At 46.5% G+C, this 24,383-nt stretch overlaps 1 protein-coding gene across 3 annotated transcripts in view; it reads left to right on the forward strand.

The window, feature by feature from the left end:
• The window catches only part of FLNB (filamin B), a 72,082-nt gene extending 53,581 nt beyond the window's left edge, over positions 1-18,501 (forward strand). For 2 of the 3 annotated variants that reach the window (XM_075714611.1, XM_075714609.1), the window contains 18 exons: positions 466-713; positions 2,444-2,518; positions 3,240-3,342; positions 4,240-4,380; positions 5,965-6,093; positions 6,592-6,765; positions 6,915-7,073; positions 7,463-7,666; positions 8,274-8,426; positions 8,751-8,873; positions 9,439-9,705; positions 10,143-10,280; positions 10,371-10,486; positions 12,323-12,455; positions 13,523-13,699; positions 16,155-16,373; positions 17,324-17,527; positions 18,237-18,501. In XM_075714611.1, the coding sequence (XP_075570726.1) occupies positions 466-713; positions 2,444-2,518; positions 3,240-3,342; positions 4,240-4,380; positions 5,965-6,093; positions 6,592-6,765; positions 6,915-7,073; positions 7,463-7,666; positions 8,274-8,426; positions 8,751-8,873; positions 9,439-9,705; positions 10,143-10,280; positions 10,371-10,486; positions 12,323-12,455; positions 13,523-13,699; positions 16,155-16,373; positions 17,324-17,527; positions 18,237-18,424 (2,951 nt within the window). In that variant the 3' untranslated portion in view covers positions 18,425-18,501. The remainder of the gene's footprint in view (positions 1-465; positions 714-2,443; positions 2,519-3,239; positions 3,343-4,239; positions 4,381-5,964; positions 6,094-6,591; positions 6,766-6,914; positions 7,074-7,462; positions 7,667-8,273; positions 8,427-8,750; positions 8,874-9,438; positions 9,706-10,142; positions 10,281-10,370; positions 10,487-12,322; positions 12,456-13,522; positions 13,700-16,154; positions 16,374-17,323; positions 17,528-18,236) is intronic. The other variant, XM_075714610.1, reaches the window with a different exon arrangement.
• Positions 18,502-24,383: the final 5,882 nt, after the last annotated feature.

A 24,383-nucleotide genomic window follows, 5' to 3' on the forward strand; every position in this document is an offset into this window, starting at 1 on the left:
TGGCAGAACAGTGGAAAATCATTTGTGGGTAATGTAGGAGGAAACATGGCCATGGCTGCTACTGTGCCCTTTTATAGCTGCTTACACGGGGAGGTTTATGTTAAAGCAGTGACAGCTGAATCGCTGGCCGGGGCAGAAGATAGTGCCTTTGGCTCTGCATAAAGGAGTATGGCGATAAGAGTATGGGTTAAGGCATTGCTTTCTTCAAACTTAGCTTTTTTTCCCCACTCTGTTCTCATCCAGCCTCTCTGATTGCAGAGGAGAAGGAAAGCTGGTGGCCAGCTCTTGCATGCTGCTGTGCTGACCAAAGCTACGAATGTCCCTTGTTGTACATCTGCTCCCAAAATCATGTCTGTGGGTCCCCGGGACTGGTGTTTTGGTGCCATGCTTCCCAGGCGCCTTGTGGGCCGCCTGCCTGGGAAAACTGTCCTCTGAACTCTTTCTGTAACAAAAATTGCCTTGTAGGTCCTGGAATTGCACCCACTGTGAAGACTGGTGAGGAAGTTGGCTTTGTGGTAGACGCCAAATCAGCAGGGAAGGGAAAAGTGACGTGCACCGTCCTGACGCCAGATGGGGCAGAAGCTGAAGCAGATGTTGTTGAAAATGAGGATGGGACTTACGATATCTTCTACACCGCTGCCAAACCAGGAACTTACGTGATTTATGTCCGCTTTGGTGGGGTGGACATTCCCAACAGTCCTTTCACTGTCATGGTAAGCCAGCTCTGCTCTAAAAATACCTCCCACTTGGATTCCCGCTGCCATGTTTTATTTAGTGATAGGTTAACTCTGTGTGTAAATGTTTGTTTAGGCATTTATTAGACTAGCAGGAGCTAATGAATCCTTGTTACTTGCAGAGCTTATTTTGAGCAGGCAATACAGTTAAGTGAAGAGGGATAGAAGCCATCAGAGGATGAAGACTTGGCTTCTCTGAACAAATTCGTGTAGTTCCATGTAGTTCTTTTTCTAAATGATGTAAGGGTGGTGGTAATCGGCTTCTACGACTAATTACTTCAGCCGTTGTTGGATACGGTGCTCTGACTTGTCCGTCTCTCACTCTTTGTAATGTTGACCCCAAAATACGGAACGGTTTGCTGACAGACCCCAGGGAAGCAGGCTGTTAGCTCACACTTAAAAATGATTTGCAAGTGCTAGTTAAACTGTTACGGCCAAAATCCCCTCCTTCTAATTATGTTCCTTCCAATGTGCAGTACTTCAGCACGTTTAGGTTTAAAAAGCAAACAAAACCCCAGCCTTCCTGAGGAGCAGACTAGGTGCCTCTCGGGGCTCACAGAGCCCTTCATGTGAAGAACAGCTCGGTGTTGGCAAAACAAGTCTTGGTATTGTAATCTCAGCCGAGGCAGCCTCCGGCACATCTCAGTCCGTGAAACCACACGGCCGTACTTGTGCTGAGCCTGGCTAGAGCCTGTGGGCGAGTCCTTCGGGCTGGGCACGCCGGCTCTTCCTCCCTGCCACCCTTGGCAGATCGCTACCAGTGTCTCTGAAGATTTCCATGAGAAAAACAACTCCCTTGGTCACTGCTCAAAGCTCACTGCAGGAAATGCCTCTCGAGGTCAGGGAACCCACTCCCAGCCAGCCAAAATTCCCACTTCCTAGCTGACTGATACAGTACGTGTTTGACTTGGGTGTCTCAGCTGGGGACGGAGAACATTGAAACAGCAGTATTTCTGTTTTGCATTGGTTTTCTTAGTGGAGTCTTTCCATGCATATATTTCCAGTGGGTTTTGTTAGGGTGGTTTACAGTGGTGTAAAGGGGCAGGAGGAGCTGGGGTGGCTGAGCCCAGTGGAGCTGTGTGCGTGGGTCTCGGCCCCAGCCACCCTTGCTGGGTTAAGTAGGGGAGGTGGGAATTTGCAAGTCATCCTTTTGGCATGCATGGTGGGAAGGGAGGCTGCGCTGGGGGAAGACACGTTCGCTGTCTTGATGACTCTATCCCAGCTATGAATTGGAAAAATAGCTTTGCAGCTGTGGCTGGACGTGGGCTGGGAGCGCCTTCCCATGGCATCAGGCTCCCCTGCCTCCCAGCTCACGCACTGTGCTGTGCAGCGCTTGGGGACTTGCATCGTAGGTTTAAACCTTTCACGACCCTCCCTGTACCAGTACCATGAAAGAGCAGCTCTGAAATTCAATTTCACCGGTGTTTAGGCACTGCTTTCCAGCTTCCCTCCCAAGTTTCCAACAATGGCACGTACCGGCTTTGTCCCTTTGCTGTGCCGCTGGTGGCTGTGCCCGATGCCTGTGGATACGGGCAGTTTCCCAGCTCCCCTGGCTGGATCCAGGTCTTTGCAATAGCGAGAGGACTGGGAGGGCTGCGCGGTGGGAGGAAGGTGTTGAGGAGCTGGAAGGAGCTGTGCATTCTGTACTGTGAAAGGTGGGAATGCCTCCGTACCAGAATAACACCTAACCTGCCTTTACCCCTGCCCAGGCTGTAGATGCAGATGATGCCACCGTGCAGTCGCAGGAGCCAGTGGGCGCCTCCCCCCCCGGATTCCACCCTTGGGTACACAATTTTTACATTTTTCAGCTGTTTTTCCCCCATCTGTGTTCCATTTCAGATGACAGCCTGCTTCTTGGGACTGCTTGAATCGCTCTGGTCATTGTGTTCATTCTTTCTGTTTGATCAATTGTTCTTGGGATCCAGATCTTGTTTTTTCTTTGCTGCTTGAAGGGAGTCTCCAAATAAACTCTCATTTAAACACGAGGAGGATCATTACACCTACAGCTTCTACTTCTGCAATGTCTACTGTTGGCAAAAGCAACCCGAGTGCATCGCTTTGTTTTCTCAGTAAAACAGTACAGTGTCTTGAGTCCAGAGTCGCGTTGTGAAACTTGTTTCTTTTGTCCATTTTGTGTTGCAAACGCTCTGCCCCGTTCAAAAATCACTTTCTCTTCCAGGCCTTAAGCAACTAAATCCTTTCAGATGGAGCCACTCTGGGTCTTGCGTGCACTACATTGTCTTCCATCCCTTTGTGTTCCATTTTTATCTCTAACTTTTTTCCAGCATGTCTTCCATTTGCACCGTGTTTGATTTGCTCTGCTCTGCGGTGTGGCGGTGTTATGAAGGAGAGCTTGGCCGGACGCTGCTCTGGTTGAGCCGAGTCCTGCGGCTGGCTGCAATAATCACCGCACACTCTCTTCTGCTTGTGCTCACAGCGGAGTTGCTCAGTGCTCATTTGGGTCTACTACCCTTTTTGAAGTGACCGTCCTTTTGCTTCTTTTAGGTCACGGAAGAAGCTTATGTCCCAGTTGGAGACATGAACGGCATGGGATTCAGGCCCTTTGATATGGTTATCCCTTTTGCCGTAAGGAAAGGAGAAATAACAGGTACCCGGAGTATGCGTAGCCTCTCGGGGAGCTTTTGCTTTTTGTTGGCTTGTTTATCCATTTGTAGCTAACAGTCTGGGTGGTCTAGGCCACAGTGTGCGGGGGAGGATTGTATCCTGCCAGCAACTTAGTTGTTTAATTTCACATCAAGTGGCACCCGCTGAGGGTGAGTGGGATACGCCCCGCCAATGGTTTGAGTTAAATGAGGGGATTTTTGGTGCTGCTATGGGCCTCAGTGCTAGGCTGTGAGCTGCTGCACTGTGGGACCTGTTGCTGCTTTTTCCCCTCTGGAGCAGCTACGTGCATCCTTGATAAGCTCTGTTAGTTATTTTGTGCAGATGCTGCAAAACAGTCTAGTCCTGCATTCCTGTCATACACCTTCTCCGAAGCAGGTGACCCCTCTTCCACGGGTCTAGCAGCTGAGAGCATCACCCCAGTAACACCCGGGTTGCACTGACCTCCTGCTCACACAGGCTGTGTCCCCTCCTGCCCTCTAGCTCAGCAATCCCACCCCAAGCCCTGGTCCGTCCCTGCTGAAGGGATAGTTGATCTTTCCTTCTCAAAAGAGCTACAGGAGAGGGAGTGGCTTGTGACGAAATAGATCAGTGCCTTTCCTGGGGCTTGCCATGGAAATTTCAGTGGCTGAAGCAAACAGCCGTGCCTGTAGAGTTTGTAAGGTCACAGGACTGTTTGCCAGATGTCTACCACAGCGTTGTATTCATGTAGTTTAAGTAGAAAACATGTCTGGTTAGTGTTCCCATTAGTCTCCTATTTGTGCCTGTGGGTAAGGAATTTAACAATTTAAAATGCTTGTTTAAAATGGCTAGACAATTCTTTGTGGGTGGGAGAGGGGAAGCAGGCAGCTGCTTCTGTAACTCCCATGGTGGCTTTTTGTAGGTGAAGTACACATGCCCTCTGGAAAGACGGATACGCCAGATATTGTGGATAACAAAGACGGCACAGTAACAGTGAGATATGCTCCTACTGAAGTCGGGCTGCATGAAATGCACATAAAATATATGGGAAAGCACATCCCAGGTGAGTCTGACAAAGTGGGTGACACAAATTCGAGTGCAGTGTCCTGCTGATGCATCTCCTCCCGGACGAGGTTTCTGTAGCTTAGTTGTATACACTGCAGTAAGAACAGCAGCAGTTCATCTGCAAGCGGTCCAGAGAGCAACTAAAGCAAAGGAGTAAGTGCCGGCACATGTGAACTTTATCATGGTGGTTTAATAGTACCAGCCAGGCTTAAAATGGATTTTGGTTTTGGAAGTAGCTTTAGTGGCACTTTATTATGAAGAAGAAACATACAATTTTCTAAATAACGTTTTTTTTCCAGTTGAAATTTACTGCCATAGTGCTCAGCAAAACTAGCGGTTACAGTGTACGTTTATCCTTAAAACTGCGTTGGCATAAAATCTCCAATCTGTGGGGAGGACTAAGCAGCTAAAACACTATAGTTACTCTTTCCATCTCATTGCAGTAAAATAAAACACACATGCACACTCTGCTGTAATCTTTCTTTCTTCCTGGCTGCTTCCTAACAAACAGAAACCACTGCCTTTCATTCCCTTTCTCTTCTCTTCTTTTGTCCTCACTTCACCAGCTCCCCAGCTGAAGCTCTGTCTCGCCTGGAGGCTGGGGCTGCCCCGCAGTTCTCCAGACACGCTGGCTGCGCGAGGCTGGGGCGAAAAGGGGCAGATTTGTAGGAGGATGTGTAGACATGAGACAAAATACCTTCAGCACTGCCTGAACTGGGCTGATGGTTCTGTCAGGGTACAGAAACACAGCATAACTTTGACTGAAGCAGGCAGCTCGATAATGTAATGCATGGTGCTGCTTCAGTATCTTCAGCATTTTGTGTGGATAGAGCACCTCCATAAGTGCCAAACTGTCAGATGTATTGGTTCAGAAAGACTATTACCCTGCACCTGGACAGAAGGATGATGTGCCGTAATGTTACCTTCTTGAAGGCTACCATGAATCAAACTTGCTACTGTCTCAGCCGCAAAATCTAGCTTTGGACTTAAGAGCTATCTGTGCCTATTTGAAACCATTATTGGGTGTTGGTGACTGTACTTTTTGTTCTTGTTCACCAGCTTAGCTAATCTGAGGCTGGCAAATATGTCTTTGGATACCCTTCAAATTTGCTAGTTCAGGTTCATTGAGTCAGACAATGGCTGTGCTAGTTCCTAATTCTGATCCACCAAAATTCAGGATCTGTGCCTGAACTGAAAGCCTGCTTCTGAGTCATGTTCTGATTTAATGTGCTAAAAATAAACTTGTAATGAATAAGACCCTTTACAACACCATTGAAGCTTATCTCTGGTAATTTGAGTAACACTTACTTTGTCATGGCTGAATGTGGAACAAATTGTGGAGAAGTATCTTTTGAAGATGAAAGGGGAGGCTTACTAGTTTTTTTTAAGTGCATTACAGTCACATAAAAGTTCTTCAAATATCAAGTAGTGAGAATGGCATTGAAAAACACGGGTATCAGTAAGCATAAGATCCTGTTGGGTTGGAGCAGCTTGATGTCTGTTTTGTTCTTGCAGTCTAGGCTACTCATCCTTAAAAGTGCTTCTTTCGGGTTTTGTTTTGTTTTTTTTTTTTTTCCTTTAGAGAGCCCTCTGCAGTTCTATGTGAATTACCCAAACAGCGGCAGTGTCTCTGCTTATGGTCCTGGCCTCATTTATGGGGTTGCCAATAAACCAGCAACTTTTACCATTGTCACAGAAGATGCAGGAGAGGGTAAGTCTGTTCTTTAAACCCATCCTACCCTAAGCTAGGAAATTCTTGGAAGTGTAATGCGCATCGGCACTAATTTGTATTCAGCTGTCCAACTGTGAATCACTGGTGCAATACAAATGACTTGTGCAAATATCAGGTAAAATGGATTTCATCAAGCTGTAACTTGCAGTAAAAACTGTCTTATTACTCCTTGCTGAGAGCAGTAGATGTACCCTGTGGTACAGGGTGCAAATGATTCATTTAATTAAAAATTAAGTGAAGGCAGCTTAGATCTAGTGCATGATGACTGGATGTGGAATCACTGTTAGGTAAATCTAACAGACTGAATAGAGTTGTGGTCTTAGTGGATTGGCCTGAGCTCTTTTTGCTGCTGTCCTTTGAAAACGTGCATCTAAACTGCATTTTCAGTACCAAGTACTGGATCTTCCTCTTTGGACCAAGTCTTTGGACTTGGTGTGCACAAAGATCTGCAGAAGCGCTGTTCTCTTAATTTCCTAGGTGGGCTGGACTTGGCTATTGAAGGACCTTCAAAAGCAGAGATCAGCTGCATTGATAACAAAGACGGGACGTGCACAGTCACGTACCTGCCTACTTTACCTGGGAACTACAGCATCCTGGTCAAGTACAATGACAAGCACATCCCAGGCAGTCCGTTCACGGCCAGGATCACAGGTATAAAGTTTAGACTTCTGGAAGCACTTCATAATGAAAACTAATATCTGATAGCATGGGGGACCTTGTGGCAGGAACATGAAGTCCTCTGACTTGTTCTGCACTTAACCTTGTAATATTTTCTGATTTGTTTCTCTTTATGTATTCAGATGATAACAGAAGACGGTCCCAGGTTAAGCTTGGTTCTGCTGCTGACTTTTTGTTGGACATCAATGAGACCGATCTCAGTCTCCTAACAGCCACCATTAAAGCCCCATCAGGTCGTGATGAGCCTTGTCTTCTGAAGAGGCTACCCAATAACCATGTCGGTAAGGTCTGACAGTCTTGATCTGAGAGAGTAGTATAGTAGCCTCTACTCCAGTTTGCGTTGCTATGTAAAGTGGCTGGCTTCTCTGCTCCTTCCCAGAAGAGTGTTGTCAAACCAAGTGGTTGATATTTTTGGTACAGTTGGCCAAAGACAGAAGAGTGTGAAGAATGATCTCTTGTGTTAGCTTGCATGTGACGTGCCAGGTTGTGATTGAAGTGCTTTTTGTCAGCATATGTAAATGGCTTTGTGGCCCATTGGAAAGCAACAGTTCAACATGTGCAAAGAGAGTGTTCTTTCAGTATTTAATTTCTTGGTGTGATTAAGGCATTTAAATCAAAGTATAACATACATAAAAAGTGAGTAAGTTTGTCACATTTCTCTGCTTTGTAGGCATCTCATTCATTCCACGGGAAGTAGGAGAACATCTGGTTAGCATCAAGAAAAACGGGAGCCATGTACCAAACAGCCCTGTAACAATCATGGTGGTCCAGTCTGAGATAGGAGATGCCAGACGAGCAAGAGTTTTTGGACGTGGCTTGGTAGAAGGACGAACCTTTGAAATGTGTGACTTCATTGTAGACACAAGAGATGCAGGTTAGTTCCATTGCAAAGGGTCTGTGAGATGATGTGAGACATGCATCCTCTCTAAATGAGAGCATTGTCTCCCTCAGTGTGTGACCACCAGGTCACAAGCTGCAAAGCATCAGATGCAAATAGTGTATTAAGCACGCACAGTCATTATTGTCAGTTACTAACTACAATGCTGTTAACTTCTAAAATGCTTTGCATTGTCTTGGTTGATGTCTTCCATTACAGCCAACAGGGACTGTCACTGAGGCACTGATGAAGCTTTTCTTCCATTTGATGGTGCCGGTTCTAATATCATTGCATACAGCAAGAAGGAAATAAGGAAGATATTTCCCTGTTGGTTTAATGTGGAGCCTTGGCCACAGTCTTTGAAGCTGACTTTTCAACATTAATGAAATAAAAGGGATATGGTCAGAGCATTTTAGGAGCTGAATGCATGCTGTGCCAATCTGACTGATTTGGACTACAAAAATGTCATTTAAGGCATCATGCAACTCCCAGTGCCCATTATGATATATACCTACCAACTAGCTACTGCTGTGGGTTTGGACTATTTTATATCAAATTTATAATAGCACTATGGAATTCTAAGGCTAACTTAGCTGTATTGTAGGCTATGGTGGGATCTCACTGGCAGTTGAAGGACCCAGCAAGGTGGATATCCAAACTGAAGACCTAGAAGATGGAACTTGCAAAGTGTCCTATTTTCCAACTGTACCTGGCGTGTACATTGTGTCCACTAAATTTGCAGATGAACATATTCCAGGTAAGCAGAAGTGTTGGACAACTTTTTGGTTAGTACAACAAAAGTCTTGCCTAGCTGGCCAGCACACTGGAACTGCAGGTGGGCTGTGTGATCTGGCTCGGACTGTAAGTCCCAAAGATTCAAGGAGGTCTTACCAGTACTCTCCACAAGCAGCAAGCATCCAAAACTGTTCTGGTTGCATGGGTGTATTTCACTTGGACCTGACTGTTAGCTGGCTCTAAAATTTCCCCTGTGATCCACTACAAGTCAGAGGAAGCTTCCACTCCTCCCCTCAATGCAGTGTGTAATGAGCGGAGGAGGAATGACTTGCTGTGGTATTTACAGGCAGCCCATTTACTGTGAAGATAAGCGGTGAAGGAAGAGTTAAGGAGAGCATCACACGAACAAGACGGGCTCCCTCTGTTGCAACTGTAGGAAGCATATGTGATCTGAACCTAAAAATTCCAGGTAAGCAGTGCCCTCATCCTCATAACCATAACTTGCACTTGTATAGCGTGGGTGTACCTGAAGCAGTGGAAATACAAACTTCAGTGTTGTTAAGACATCCTCATATTAAGATAGTCTCTTTGGGGGACTCTGTGAACAGTTAAAAATAAGCATAACCATGATCAACGTATGGAGAAATAAATACCAGGGAGGCCTTAATCTATTCTGTGTACAGCAGGCTGGAGAGTTGCCTGCATAGCTCACCCTGTCTCCAGGGTTTTAAGATCATCATGTTGGCTGTTAAGTGTTTGTACTGCTGTCTGGCAAATGTGAATCATATAGGCCAGTCTTAGCTGGATGCACTTATCCAGCCTCTTCATCTGCCTCCATAGCACCTGGTAAGCTGTAACTGGCCAGGCGTGCTGCTCAGCAGCATGCATCAAGCCGAGCGTACAAACCAGCACCTCCGTGCCTCTTCCGTCATTTGTACTCTGTAATCACTTGAGCTCAGGTCCTGCTTCCAAAACCAAAATGGCCAAATCCTTTGTCACTTTCTAATCTGCATTTTTTATTCTCCTCTTGTTAGAAATTGATTGTGGGGATATGACAGCCCAGGTAACTAGTCCCTCTGGAAGAAACTTCGCTGCCGAAATTGTAGAAGCTGACAAAAACACCTACTGTGTCCGCTTTGTGCCACAAGAAATGGGGGTCCACACTGTGGATGTCAAATACAGAGGGCAGCCGGTGCCGGGCAGCCCCTTCCAGTTCACCGTGGGGCCGCTGGGTGAGGGAGGAGCCCATAAAGTGAGAGCTGGAGGCCCAGGGCTGGAGCGTGGAGAGACAGGTATCCCAGGTGAGTCCTCTGCTGTCGCTAGGCTTCAGTGCCTGCCGCGCACAGGTCTGCAGCGCGCAGTGCTTTGGTTTCTCTTGGCCTCTCCTCTGAGAGCTCGAGCAGAGCTAGATGTAACACTGTAGGGATGCCCCAAGCCAGGGGTGGTCAGTGGAGAAACGTGGAGACATAATATTGCTACATCATGCAGATAGAAATCCACGTTTTGGAAACTGACTGATCTTGCAGGGTTGTAAGGTGTGTTATACAGGGCTGATGGGCTAATTCAAGGCTAACAGGAGCCTCTTGGAGAAACTGCTAAGTGTTATCACCCGGGATGATGGGGTGAGGTGCCGTTCCCCATACACATAAGTATGGGATGCTGCACGCTGTGTTAGGAAGAAGCTGCATCCCAGCAGCAGCAAGCTTACTCTTGTGTGTGCTCTCGTGTGCTTCAACAGCCGAATTCAGTATATGGACACGGGAAGCTGGAGCTGGAGGACTCTCTATTGCTGTAGAAGGCCCAAGTAAAGCAGAAATCGCCTTTGAGGACCATAAAGATGGATCTTGTGGTGTATCATACATAGTTCAAGAGCCAGGTACATACCAAGACCTAATCATACTGAAATAACACTGAATGCTACTTCCAAAGAAACTAAGGAGACCCACTGCTTCTTTTCTCCCTGCAGGCAACTATGAGGTGTCCATAAAGTTCAATGACGAGCACATTCCTGAAAGCCCCTACCTGGTTCCTGTCATCGCCCCCTCCGATGATGCTCGCAGGCTCACTGTCACTAGCCTTCAGGTGAGACATAAGGAAACATCTCCACAACTTGCCACAACAGACTGATTTCGTCCTTGTTCTCCGAGACAAAAATGGTTGTCCTTTCTTCTTAGTAATAGCCTTGCCTTGACTGGTGCTTGTTTTCAAGCTCAGCTTGCAGCCAGAGAGAGGTTTTTGGCAGCTGGCCCCTTGGTAACTTGGGCCAGTAGAGCTGGCCCTGGTCTGGCTAGCCATAATTTGAAAGCAGAAGGCTCAACTGAGTGTGTTATTGCTTCGGAATTAAGAATAAGGGGCTCTAGAAATAGCATTGGCGGAGCTAAAGCTTGCTTTCCACCCCATTAGCTAGGGGAAGGCCAAGAAGAACTGAAACATGAACGTGAGCCACCAGTGATTGCGCTGGCACCGAGTTACTCGGTTGGCATGTGGACTGAAGAGCTGGGTTTCCACGGGCGAAGCAGCCTACATGGTTGGGACATTGCTGCAGCCTTGCTGGAGCATTCACGTGGGCAGATGGAGGGGGCCCTGCTGTGAGGTCAGAGTGCAGATTTGCTCTAGCTGATGTCACAAAACCACACAGTCGCAGCTCAGATGAGTCATGAACAGTAGCAAATCTCAGAGTGAGTCACAGCTTTGTAGTTGGTCTGGGCTCATCTGTTAACCTCACCGTATCATTTTTGTGTGTGTGTGGTTATGTGGATTAAAATACAAGTAACATTAAAGGCCTGACTTAAATCTCCAAAGCCAGAAACTTGGACGTGAGACTGAGAATCTGTGTCTAAATATACTGTACCTCAGTCCTCACTGAGTTGTGATAAACAATTAGTACTTCAGTTGAGGCTTTTTTGGATATTTCCCAGCTGTGGTCCCCAGGAGTTTGCCTGGGCTGCAGGACTTCTCCACCTTGGTTGTGTAAATGAGTCAGGACAGCCTGATCTGATAGTATCTCTTCTACCCAGGAGTTACAAGGGCGTTAATTAGTTGCTGTGGTATTGATGTTTCTCTTGTGTTTCATTTAAAGACTCTTTGACAGGAATACTTGCTTCAATTAAGTCCTGGAGAGGCAGATAAAGCTGAGTATTTGGTAACGTAGTGCGGTATGCAGCACCAGCCTCTGCTAAACCCGCATCAGGGTCTTGCTTTATACATTGTACCTCAGTTCTACTCAGTTGCATTTATTTCCCTCTTCAGGATTTAGTTGAAAACAAAATCAGGTAAAGTATGTTCAGCATAAAATGTTACTGCTGGATAGCTGCATGGGCTGCTCTGTTGAGGACCATTGCAGCACGGATGCTGAGCTGCCTCGCCTTCCACCGACGGCCTGACAGCACGGCAACATCTGGTTTCGTGTTTTAAATTACTTTCTCATGTTAAGACGTCTTGTGGTGGCGTTCTAAATGCAGCCTCTTGTGGCAAATATAAACATGCATATTACTCTTTCAGACAACTGGATTATCAGAGGCTTTTCCCCTGAATGAATCTGGAATGAATGAACGGGCCGAAAATGGAGCTATAGCTTAAACATCCTTTAAATCAAGTGCCTGAATACCAGGGGCTGACCTCAGTGATAACGGGTGACTAGTCTCGTAAACCTGCCTCTGCTTGATTTGGCAGTCATCTGGCTTCCAGAAACGGTCTGTTACCATGGGAAAAATCAGCCTAGCCAATGTGGGTGACTCCTAAATTAGCTACCCCTAAAAGGGAGAGCACTTCTGATTTGAGAGTTAATGCAAGTCACAACTTTACGCCTTTTATTGAAATCTAAAAAAAAAATTGTGCTGAAGTGGTTATTTCCTTGCCATAAATCGTGTGCTGTCTGAAATAAGTTTAAATTTGATAATCCGACTGTTGTATTCTCAGGAGTCTGGATTAAAAGTTAATCAGCCAGCATCCTTTGCTATAAGGCTGAACGGGGCAAAGGGCAAGATCGATGCTAAAGTCCACAGCCCCTCTGGAGCTGTAGAAGAGTGCCACGTGTCTGAGCTGGAGCCAGGTGAGCATGGCTTTATGTTGGTCAAAACAAACTGGGTGACCTCCGAAACACACTTGCTGCCCCATAACGAGGGGGTTTAGTCCCTTTGGCTTGTGAACAGTGTACCCAAGGGACAAGCACCTTGCTTGGAGAATGACTTCTTGGTGTCAAGAGTTGTTCAGTTAGGGTTATGTCCATGTTTTTCCTAGATAGCTCATGAAATGACTGAGCCCTAACTTGTGTAAGATACAGATATTTAAGTCTTGGCTTGCCAGTGAAGGTACAGTGATATTAGTCATAAATGAAATAGAATTCTGTTGTAATGAAATACAATACTGTTGAATTTAGCCAGGGAAGAAATTTATTTTCAAAGCTATGCTTCCATCTTTGACTAATAGTTTATTTTTAACTTGCACTCACTCCTTCATACGAAATGTCAAGGAAGCTGAATATAAGCAAACACTACAGAAAGCTCAACACTTGTTTCAGCAATGAGCTTTTCTTTTTCACTTGAAGTCTGAATGAGTTATGGTCTGTACTATGGACAGACAGCAGCTGTCTGGCTGGGGAAGATCAGTCCCTCCTCTGGGTTAACATGCAATCAAGAATGTTAAATATCAGTAAATCGCTAAATGACTTTAATAAAGGTGCGGTGTCTGGTGTCAGAGCAGCATGCTCAGCCCACTGGTAAGATTTGGCTTGCTCTTACCAGCTGCTTTTCTTCTTTGCACTGCTCCCTCAAATGCTGACAGGTTGGGCTGTGATTAAGCTGTCATGTTTAGCACATGTGCGAGGCAAATAACACTAAAACTCACCCTGCAGACTAGATGACAGCTAGAGATCAGGTCCAGGTAGACAAGGTGAAAATGCAACCCGTGACACCTCCAGTGATAAATACAGTGTTTTCCTGCTTAAATATGAGCTTGGCAGCTTACGTAGCTGAGTTTGCTTAAGCTGGGACCAAAATACGTCAAAGCGTTACAGAAGCCTTGCTTGGGTTGCTAACCAGCCCTGGGTTGGGTTTGATTGCTGGCTTATTGTTCTATTGTTGTCTCTGATATATCAGAAAAGCCATTTCTCTCTTGCAGATAAGTATGCCGTTCGGTTCATCCCGCATGAAAATGGCATCCACTCAATTGACGTGAAGTTCAACGGAAGCCATGTGGTGGGCAGCCCTTTCAAAGTGCGTGTTGGCGAGCCTGGGCAGGCGGGCAATCCCGCGCTCGTCACGGCATACGGATCTGGCCTGGAGAGCGGTACCACGGGTAACCTTTCTTTTACAGCTCTGATACAGACCTGTTTGCACTTTGGCTTTCTGAGAGAGACAGAAGCTGTTCCTAGACATGTTTTTACATTACTGTCCCTGCTAAAGCAGCTGAACTAACCCACATTCTCTGCCAACCTGGGCGCAGGCTAATTTTGCTTTCTCGCATGCTCCTCAAGTCTTATAACCATTGATTAGTGAGTCTGCAGGCTATACTGAGTCTTCATGAACTTAAAACCTTTGTAAACCAGTAAGTGCAGCATGAGTTCACTTTAACTGGTTAGCAGCTGGGCTATGACTCTGCTGGTTGGCTTAGCTCTGTGTCGCGGGTCCCGCAGAGCTCTGGAGATGCTCCATCTCCCTTCCACGTGTGAACACAACGTCTGCAAAGGCTGGAGGCTTTTGTGAATGCAGATACTGAGTTGGCTGTCTAGTTGAAGGAGTCTTGTTTAACTTGCATACCCCTGTTAATTAAATGGGTACGAGGGTGTACCCAGTTACCTTTTCTTCAGTGCTTGCACCTCTAAGAAATTTCAGGTTAAATGTAACATGATGTGTAAACTCTAGGGAGTATGGTGGATTGTTCTGTGCAGTGTGCCTTACATCCTTCAGATCCAGTGTGAACACTGACTCTTCTTGGAAATCTGATGCCTAATTATCTGCTGTGGCTGCCCCATCTGATAGTTCTCAACTCAAGAATGTAGGGTTTTGGGGTTTTTTTTTATGGCCTTAGTAAGAAAGTATGAAAACATTCCAGGATATGCACTTCAATTTATTTAATTGTGTGCTTTCTTGGGCCACACACACAGGTGAATAGCAGAGTAAAACTGATCTGTCTTTTTTCCTTTTGATAGGCAAGGTGATAGCTAGTTCGTCTTATCGTATCTACTGCTGTCTTTTGTGGGTTCCATTTCATACCTTTTTCCCCTGGAAAAAAAAAAATGCTGCAGTTAGTCAAAGCTTCTGCTGTTCTGGAGAAACCAAGCAGTTGGTTTTGGAAACAGGCGGATATACTACGTAAAATAAAGATATTGTAGCCTGTGCTGCTTTAATAGGTGGAAACAAAAGCACTCATTAATACTAGCTGCTGATGCATCAGGGACAGGGGGAATTTTTCTCCATCTATAAAGGTGCTTGGGGTTGTTTTTAATCTAAATAGACTGTTTAACTTCAGCAAAGTTACTCTGTGCCCCCTTGTTGAATCCTGGCTGCTGCCAAAAGCTCAGTGCCCTGGGAGCTGCTGAGCAGCGTTTCTGAACAATGATCTAGTGTAGAGGTTTCAATAGCCAGTGGCTGAGCACCTGAAACGTCCCCTTGGGAGGGGTGCGCGTCTGCAGCCTCCCAACAATGCGAGCCTTCATTTGGGGCATAAGGAAAAAGCAGTGATTTTGGAGCAAGAAGTCTTCAGTGAGAAGCTGTAAAGCTTGTTGGCTTTGGAAATTAATTTTCCTCTGGTTGAGTGGTGCATATTGCAAACTGACGGCTTTACCTCCCAGGCAGGCGGTGCCAGTGAGATTTACTGCTGAAGCGCTGGAAGATGGTACAGCCCTCTGTGGGAGCCGGGTTCTTCCAGCATTGCGACACAGCAGCCTCTTGTGTGGAGAGGCTAGAAACTTCTCCCTAGTTTATCAACGCATTTGCATGCTTCGGTCATAGCTGTAGTAAACTTTCCCATAACTGTCCTGGTTTTGATTGAGCTGGAGCACTTTATTCCTCCCCAGCAGTGTCTGATACAACAGCCCAAAGATCATAAATATTTGAAGCCAGAGTTTGACAGTAAATTATTTAGGGGCTGAAAGACTTGCTTAATTTTTTTCTTGTGTTGCTGGCATTGTGTTATTGGCTTAGTATTAGCAGCAGTAATTCAGCTGTGTTAACCAGATGCTGTAATTAAACAAGCTCTTGTTTCCACAAACTGCTTGGAGTGCTGTTGCCGAGCAGTTCAAACACCCGTCTCCTCCAGGAGATCTCCTGCCCCTTGTCTCTTCTTGCTTTCTTGTGGGTTGTTCGCTGCTGATTTACAGTCCAGGCAGTGAGACAGCTCCGAGCTTTCCCAAGCTTAGCTATGCAGGGGGCTGTGTCAGTGTGGGCTCCGATGCCCAGTAGAAAGGCTCTTGTTCTAAGAGTTTTCTCTCGAAGCCAGTCTTTTGATGCCCAGAATCTTTCCATTTTGGTCCTAAAGGGCTGTCATGACCCCTTTTCCTGCCCACCCTGCAGTCACACAACATGAGCGGAGGAGGGAGCCAGGGTGCCGGTGGGGAGGCTGCCAGGGAGCAGAGCCACCGATTGGGGCTGGCCCGTGCGAGGATGCTGGGGGGAGGCACGCTGTCCCTCCCTGCCTGCAGCCTTGCGCAGCCTTGTCTTGCGCCAAATTACCCGTTCCTATGTAATAACAGGCTGCTTTTGTAACATCAGGTGTGAGGAAGAGTGTGTCTTACTGTGCTACGTCTTTCTAGGATTGCAGTCGGAGTTTTTCATTAACACGACCAAGGCTGGTCCAGGTACCCTCTCTGTTACAATTGAAGGGCCATCAAAGGTGAAAATGGACTGCCAGGAAACTTCAGAAGGTTACAAAGTCATGTACACACCCATGGCTCCAGGAAACTATTTAATTGGAGTTAAATATGGTGGACCTAACCACATAGTGGGCAGCCCCTTCAAGGCAAAGGTTACAGGTAAAAAGCTAACCAGTATTTACTGTGTGCCTGAAGTAGTTTGTGTTATTCAGCAAATATGTCCCTCTGAGATAGTGCGGCATTCGGATTTAGATGCCCAAAAACATGAGAGGCGAAACGTTTTTCCCTATTACCTCCAAAGCCTAGATGAGGGATCTCAGGAGAGACTACAGGACCGTTAGTCGTGGAGCTTGCCAGCTTGACTCAGTAGAGGGCTGTAAAACAGCTTCACAGGGGAACATTAAATCCTGAGCTAGCACTAGGATGTTGCATTGGCAGTGGGGGAAATATGACTTATTTACTCACTCCCCCCCCCCCCCCCCAAGCCTGAAACCTGGACGCCTGTAGCGTGATTGATGCCCCTCTTGGTCTCATTTTGGTGCAGGTGTCACCTAACCAAAGGTCAGTAATGTCTGGGAGGCTTTTAGGAAGGTTTAGGTTTTGGAAGCTCTTTCTCTCTTCAGTGCTGTGTCTAAGCACAGACTGGAGTTCATCTCTCCTGCTGCCCCTGAGCTAGCGAACCCCTTCCTGGTGCCCGTGGGGCGGTGATGTTCATGGGAGCGGACGGCAGGAACGGCGCTCCCACGGGCTGGGACATGCTCTGCTTTCAAAATGGGTTATTGCAAAATTGCACCTGCTTTTCTGCCAACTCGAGTAATTTTTGGCATTTGGTGATTGGAGCACAATTAACTCTTCTTAAGCGGCCAGCTTTGCTTAATGAGTCCTGAAGTTCCTGTGGCCCTTTAACCACTCAAGGGCTCTGGGGTGGGATTGTTGCCAGCATTGCTGGAAGATGTCAGCTTAAATACCCAAGTAGGAAATTGCTCCTCTCCAAAAATGCATTTTTGGATGCAGAATGCATGATAGTCATTAGAAGGGTTTCAAAACCTCCTTGTAAATGCCTTTCAGATGGGGTGAATCTGAATGTTGGAAGTCTTTTCTGTTTCCAGGACAGCGACTGGTTAGTCCAGGCAGCGCCAATGAAACGTCTTCCATCCTGGTAGAGTCGGTGACAAGGTCGTCGACTGAAACTTGCTATAGCGCCATTCCCAAATCCACCTCGGATGCTAGCAAAGTGGTTTCCCGGGGAGCAGGACTCTCAAAGGCTTTTGTGGGTCAGAAAAGCTCCTTCTCTGTGGACTGCAGCAAAGCAGGTATGGGTACAGGAACCGGCTGGATGTCGGGGTGGTTTAGCTGGACATGTTTTGCCCTAAACGAGCTTGCAAAGTTAAAATTCAGAGCTTGAGGTGCTGATCTGGTTCTGAAGAAAAACTAAATGCTACACAGTGCTCACGAAATCAGTCCTAATATAGAGGCTGTAAAGATGCCAGTTCGTCTCCAAATGGTTTTATCTGAGCTAGGTGTACCTGAAAGAAACCACAGGGTTATAGCATGAGAACAAACAGGTTGCTGAACTTAAGCAACCCTCATGGTGCATTGTAGCTTGTAATGCGCGTGTTCCTGTAAGCCTTGAGCACTGATCATCATCATCTGGGAGCTTTGCGGTGGGTAGATTACAGGCCAGCTACGTTCCCTGGTCTCTGCTATTAACTTCTAACGAAGTACTTGAAAGGCAGTGCCTGCTTGCTTTCAGGAGCAGTGCCAATGTCTCCTGTACCCTAGTTAGATAGTGGTAGCCTGTCAGGTCTGGCAAAATGCGCAAATAAACCCTTGCCTCTATGAGGCTGAAGGGTTTTTTAAATAAAATTCCTTCATACACCAAATTAGCTTAGCCATACCTCAGACTACGACTCTGTGAATTACAATAACAAAATCCTTGTGTTATGGAGCTTATATATTACGGTACAGCCATGCTTGTTTATTTAAGCTTAGGAATGCTAACAGTCTGTTTTTTTGCTGTAGGTTCAAATATGTTGTTAGTTGGCGTCCATGGACCTACAATACCCTGCGAAGAGGTGTCCATCAAGCATTTGGGCAGCCATCAGTACAACGTAACGTATGTTGTCAAGGAAAGGGGTGACTATATTCTGGCAGTGAAATGGGGTGACGAGCACATCCCTGGGAGTCCCTTCCACGTCACCGTTCCTTAAACTCGCCGAGTGTCAGAGTTGATCTTTGTGTTTGCAGTTCAGATGTAGAGTTATATTGGGTGCAGTCCTGTTGCAAAATGCAGTATCTAGATACACACGGCTCACATTTCAATACAGTCAGAAGTAAACCCTGTAACTTTATTTTTTACAAGCATTTCACTTCTATCCTACTTACCAACCTAATGTCAATCTATTTAATGTCCTCCTCAAATTGTACCTTTGCAGTACTGTCCGGATCACTGTTAATGTTTGGAGAATCATGTGGATAAGTAGACACTAATTTCCTTTGTGGATGTTAAAGACTTTAGATGTTAATTGAAAACTGGAATTTGTCTTTGTAATTGGGTATCTTAACTACTGATTTTATTTGACTGGAGACCTTACATTTTAGTTATGGAATATGACTTGGGCTGTCCCCAGTTCAAATTCTTTTCTGTAAAGAAATGAGGTAAAACTGGTACTATAATAGGTGCCTTTGTATACTTGATCAATTTTAACGCTTAACATTATAAAAAGCTACTAAAAGTGGCTTTACCACTCAAATTTAAAATGTTTTTGAAAATGCTTTGCTAATGGTTTACATTTAGGAAAAGTTTATCTTTTATAGCAAACCAAAAGCAGACTGAAAATGACTTCCTGGAAGCTTTCAGACTTTCTATGTTAACGCTTTGTAAATCTAGACAGGTAGCTTTTTGGCCATGATGCTAGCAATGTGGTTTTTAATTAGCTTGGGATTCTGGTGAAATTTCTGTAACTTTACAGGCAACTCTTCACACCCTTTGATTTATTTTAAGAACAACCCCCGGTTTGGCGAAGTTAAATAAAGCCCCTAAACTTGCCGAGCCAGGCATAGCTCTCCCATGTGACCCAAAATTCATGCAGGTGAGAGCACAGCAGTGTGTTGGGAAGACGATCAGCGCTTTCCCTGGAGGCTGTGGGCCAGGCGAGTAGCTGAGATGGTGCAAAGCCAACCTGGGGATGCGACCCCACATCTGTAGTTGTGTATGGGGCAGGAGGGAGGGCACGTGTGCGAATCTGCCAACAATAGCAATATGAATCAACAAACCCATGTTTGGTGCAAGTCATTTTATTGTATCTCAGTCCAAGGACATGCCTGAAGCGCATTCATCTTTCCTGAAATCCCCTTTGCGCTGCAAAAGGCATTCCTGCTGAGGGTCAGGGAGTGAAAACTTCCATTATAACTTGTCTGTCTGTCCTGGATTACTCCATGCTACTTCCCAAGTGCATATCTGAATTGCTGTCAGCTCCTGGGGCTTTAATAAACTCTCCAAATGAGCTTTAACTCTGATTAGGAGAAGGTAGGATTTGTTGAAAACCTGTTGAAATGTCACTGTCTGTCCCTAGGGAGAAGTTCACGCTTACAGTTCTGTAGTTAGGTGTGGATGCACTACTCTCCCGCACAGTCATTGGGGAAATAAAGGAAGGTTGGGGTTTTTTTTACTGTGCTTTTTTTTGTGCCTTAATGTGAAATGCTCACTACATTGTAAACTAGGAAGTAAAAACAAAATAAACTGGAATAAAGTGCAGGATTGTAAAATTGTATCTTATAACTTATTAAATAGAAATGTTTGCTTCATTAAAACATGCATGTTAAACCAACACTGGATTCTTTTCATATGTAGTCAGGAAAGTTCAAACTAAAACTACAGCATGCAGCAATTTCAGGCAGGCTGAATAACCCCCAGCCCACAAGACATGCAGGCAGCTGTGAAAAACTTGGGCATAACCTCAGTGCCATGCATTTTTTTTCTCTAAAACTTTTTTTTTCCTTTAAAAAAAACCAAAAAACTCTGTCAAAAGTTTAAGCCACGGCATAAACGTACTGGGTGGCAGCAGGCTGAGCGTGAATGGGGCATGACATGGCTGTGCAGGTTTTTGCCTGTATAGACCCGCGGTACCGGGGCAGTGGAGCTGGGGAGCGACGTGTCCCCAGAGGTGCTGGCAGGGTTACAGGTCTGATCCCCGGGGCACTGCCAGCGGCACCCGCCGGCTCCTCTGGGCTCCCTGGGGTCGTTGGCAGAAGGTGGTTCCTGGCACGGTGCTGCACCTGGGCTGGCCGGCTCTGGCGCACGGCCGTGGAAACCAGCAGATGTTTTCCCAAACACTGCTCCTGCTGGAAGCCCCGCTGAAACCTGAGACACAGCGGCTGCCAAGGACTTTCCTGCCCCAGGTTTATCAGATTATTTCCTTTTTATAGTTAACTGTGTTTCATTAGCTTTGTGCTATGTCAGCTTCAACCTCCTATTTAATGTTTTTAAACAAAACAAAAAAAGCCTGGATACAGCTGTTGGGTTGAGTAAACCGGAGAGTCTCGTGCCTGTGTAACTCCTGTTGTCCAGTAAATCTGCTCTTGCCTGGCCTTCTCCCGCCTGTTACTGCTTGGCTTTTTTGGTCTAATCACCCTAGCTGAAATCAATGAGAGTTGTCTGTGAAGTTGGTGGACCCTGGTTGTTATCTTGTCTGAGGTTACCTCCAGCTCCACTTCACGTGAGCAGTTCTGCCCTGCCTGGGTGCTGAGAGCTGTGGGGTGGCTGCAGAAATTAACTTGCCAAGGCCAGCAAGCACCTGACGGTGTTGATTAGAAGAGCTCTCGGTGCAACTTGGCTGTATCAATCTTCTTTGGCAACAAGGTTCAACCAACTCCACGGGCTCCGGCGGCTGAGAACTGACTTTGTGTTGGGCACAAAGCGGTGCTTTGGGGGGACTGTGCTCTGCTTTTGGTCTTTGGCGCTTTGACAGAGGTTTCCATTTGCAGTGCCCACCTTAGCAGGCAGCTGTGGGGCTGGGGTGTCTGTACCAGCTTACTGGTGTCCCAGTGCCTTTTGCTGGTAGACTTGCAATGGTGTGAGATACGTTTTCTTCATTATTTGCAAAGGACTGGCATGGATTTTTGCCTCTAGCTGTGGAATTCCACTATGCTTTTTTTTGGGGGGGGGGCGGTCCTGCCAATTTGGTTGCACTTAAGTTCTTCTTTGTTTATGATCTCTCTCCTTGGTGGTGGTTTGCAGTAGGATTTGGCCACCTAATACCTGTGTGTCCCACTGGGAACGCCTCCATCCCTCCTCACCTGTCCCAAACTGTCCAGTGAGCACTCGGCTAGATCTGGCAGTGCCCTTGGTAGCCAGCTGGACCCTCGCCTGCTGGTGGCTGGTGACCCAGGGCAGCCTGTAAGAAGCCAGGACACCGCCACATAGAAAAGCCTGCTGGGGCCCACTGCACCTCCAGGAGGTTCACCAGGCATTTTGGTGGGTGGTGGAAGGTAAGTCCCTGCAGCTCTCAATGCCCAGAGATGGTAACTCTCAAGAGCATCCCAACCCCCATTAGTGGTTTTTGATGTCAGGTGTCCTTGTTCATCTCAGTGGGCTGGGGAGGGGTCTTTGGAGATGATGTCCTGGAGCTGGAGCTCCTCACAACCTGCACACCCAGCCTGTCCTTCACTCCACCCTGCTCAAGTCCATCCTGCAGCAGTCCCCATCCCTGTGCTGTACCTGTTTCTGCCATACCCCGGGGTCATGCCTGCATTTGCTGCCCGTTGGTTTTCTCCTTTGGTTTGGGGAGCTGTTTGAGTTCCCCCTTCAGACCCCTCTGAGTGTCCCTGGCCTTGCCCCCATCTGTTTCTGATGGCCATCACTGGAGCCAGCATGGCAATGAAAATACCTTGTATACTTGGGCATCGCTCAAAACAGAATTGCATTTGGCCTTGTGCAGCTCTAGTACAGAAATGCAATCAGGAAAGCATCCACCACTTCTGACAACGCCTTGGAGGCCACTCGTGGCGGGAGGCGATGTGGTTGATGGCCCCTCCGTGCACATCGGTGTACTTAAACCTGCTGCCAGCCCTGCCCTTGCTTTCTGCACCGCTCGCAAACGTGGATGGGCGCCCTTTGTTCTGTTGCGCCCGATACAAAAGATGCAAGAGGCCTCGTGGTAGCTGCCCGAGGCAGCTTGTTACAGGCCTGGCTCTATCAGGTGCCCTCTGACAGCAGTAAAAGTCCTGGTTTGCTGTGGGTGTCCTTCACGCTGGGCACAGAGCTGCCTTCTGCAGGGTTCCAGTGCCCACCTGTGCATCATTTTGGGGGAGAACCCTGGGCATGGGCACTTCTGACCGCTGGCTGATCCCAGGCTGCAGCACACCCACTCTGAAGCTTTGCTTTTAGAAAGGCACTAAAGAGTCACGTAACTCTTCTCTAAATATACCCTGCTGCGTCTTCAGGGCTGCCCCCAGGCTTAGGGGCTGCATGCGCAGCAAAGGGGGCATCTCTTCACCCCTTCTTGCTCTCCCCAAGCCCTCCTTCACACATCCCTCGGGAGCAGTGGTTGCAGAAACAGGGTTTCTCTAGCATTTTATGTCTCTCTAGTAACCATATGGCCCTCATTCCATAGGTGGCCGTGTATGTGCTTCATTTTCATCTTTTGAGTGGACTCATTGATTTTTTTTTTTTTAACCAATTGCACACGTAAATAAAATTAAATGCATATTCATAGTGCCACGGCGTGACTTCTTTGCCCCAGCATCAAACTAGTAGCATGGGGATTCACTTTTCAAAGCTGCTTCAGCCTTTTTGAAATAAAGTATTAAAGTACGGTTCCTTCCAAAAGCTGCAATGCGGTGTTTTGGCTCGGGTCCTTGCCTCCGGCAGGGGAGAAGGTGATCCATCCACGGCCTGGTACAATCTGGTCTTCTCCTTCAGCATTTGCATGCCAGTATAAATAGCTCTCATGCCATTTGTCACCTGGCATACTCTTCTTGCAATATAATAAATGCTGGATGATACTGTTTGGGATGTGGCACCAAGTGCCTCGCTTTATTAATGGGCTCAGCCGTGTCCCCCACGACGCCTGTGCTGGGGTGTGCTGGTGAACTTGCAGCAGCTGGGCCGTCCGGTGACCGGCAGGGCTGAGCGTGGGCAGCGTGGGGGCTGAGGGTACGTCTTTGCCCTTTCCAGCATCGGTGTAAGTGATTAATAAATTAGATATATCTTTAAATTATTTTAATGAAGTGTTAAATCTTTCAATTATTTCAAATTTTAAATTAATCTTTGGTTTATTTTAAGTATATATCTAAAATATATATATCTTTAATATGTTAAAGATAATCCAGTGTACTTAATTTTTCTGGAGGTGTTATTGCAGCAGTGAGTCTCCAGTCCATGCCAGGCCTGGGACTGTGTGGAGTACTTTGGATCTCCCTTCACCCACCAGCCAGCACGGAGCTGCTCTGACGTTTATCGGGTGTATTAGCATTGCGGGGGTGGGGGCTGTTGCTTAGCAGGACTCTGGTTTTGGTCAGATTATGCAAACCCTGTAATAAGTTTTCCCTCTAATTGTCTGTGGAAAGCGAGATTGTGAAGTTTCCAATCCAGAACCTGCTTTTTTCTCTACTCAGTTTTAACTTCTAAATGTATTTGGTTTAAACTGATTCGATTTTCAAATTTTTTTTTTACCCCACATTGAAATGTACTTGCAGTACAGACAGTGCACCTTTCTTACTTAAAAAAAAAAAAAAAGGAAACAAGCTATGTATTAATCACATTTAAAAGCCTGTCCAAAGGAATTATAGACTCATAGAATCGTTTAGGTTGGAAAAGACCTTTAAGATCATCCAGTCCAACCATTAACCTACACTACCAAGCCCACTCTAAACCAGTCAAGGGTAGACTAGAATTATGTATAAACAGACATCACTTGACAGAAACTGGGATGGAGTTGCATGAAACTGTTAATTCAGGGAATGGCACAATGCTTTTTTACCCGGTGGTGTTTATTTGTTGAAAGAAAGACTCTTTCCAAAGCATTTGCTATCGTGACAGCTGGCTGTGCCGCTCTCTCCCATGGGCCAAACGAAACTGGTTACCCAGTTTGGCCTCTGCCAGGTTAGGGACATTTCTGGACATGCTGGCACACAGGGGACGGGGTCTTGCAAAGCTGCTGTCGGCGT

This window comes from Pelecanus crispus, chromosome 7 (assembly GCF_030463565.1).
Source record: "Pelecanus crispus isolate bPelCri1 chromosome 7, bPelCri1.pri, whole genome shotgun sequence".
NCBI classification, from domain to species: Eukaryota; Metazoa; Chordata; class Aves; order Pelecaniformes; family Pelecanidae; genus Pelecanus; species Pelecanus crispus.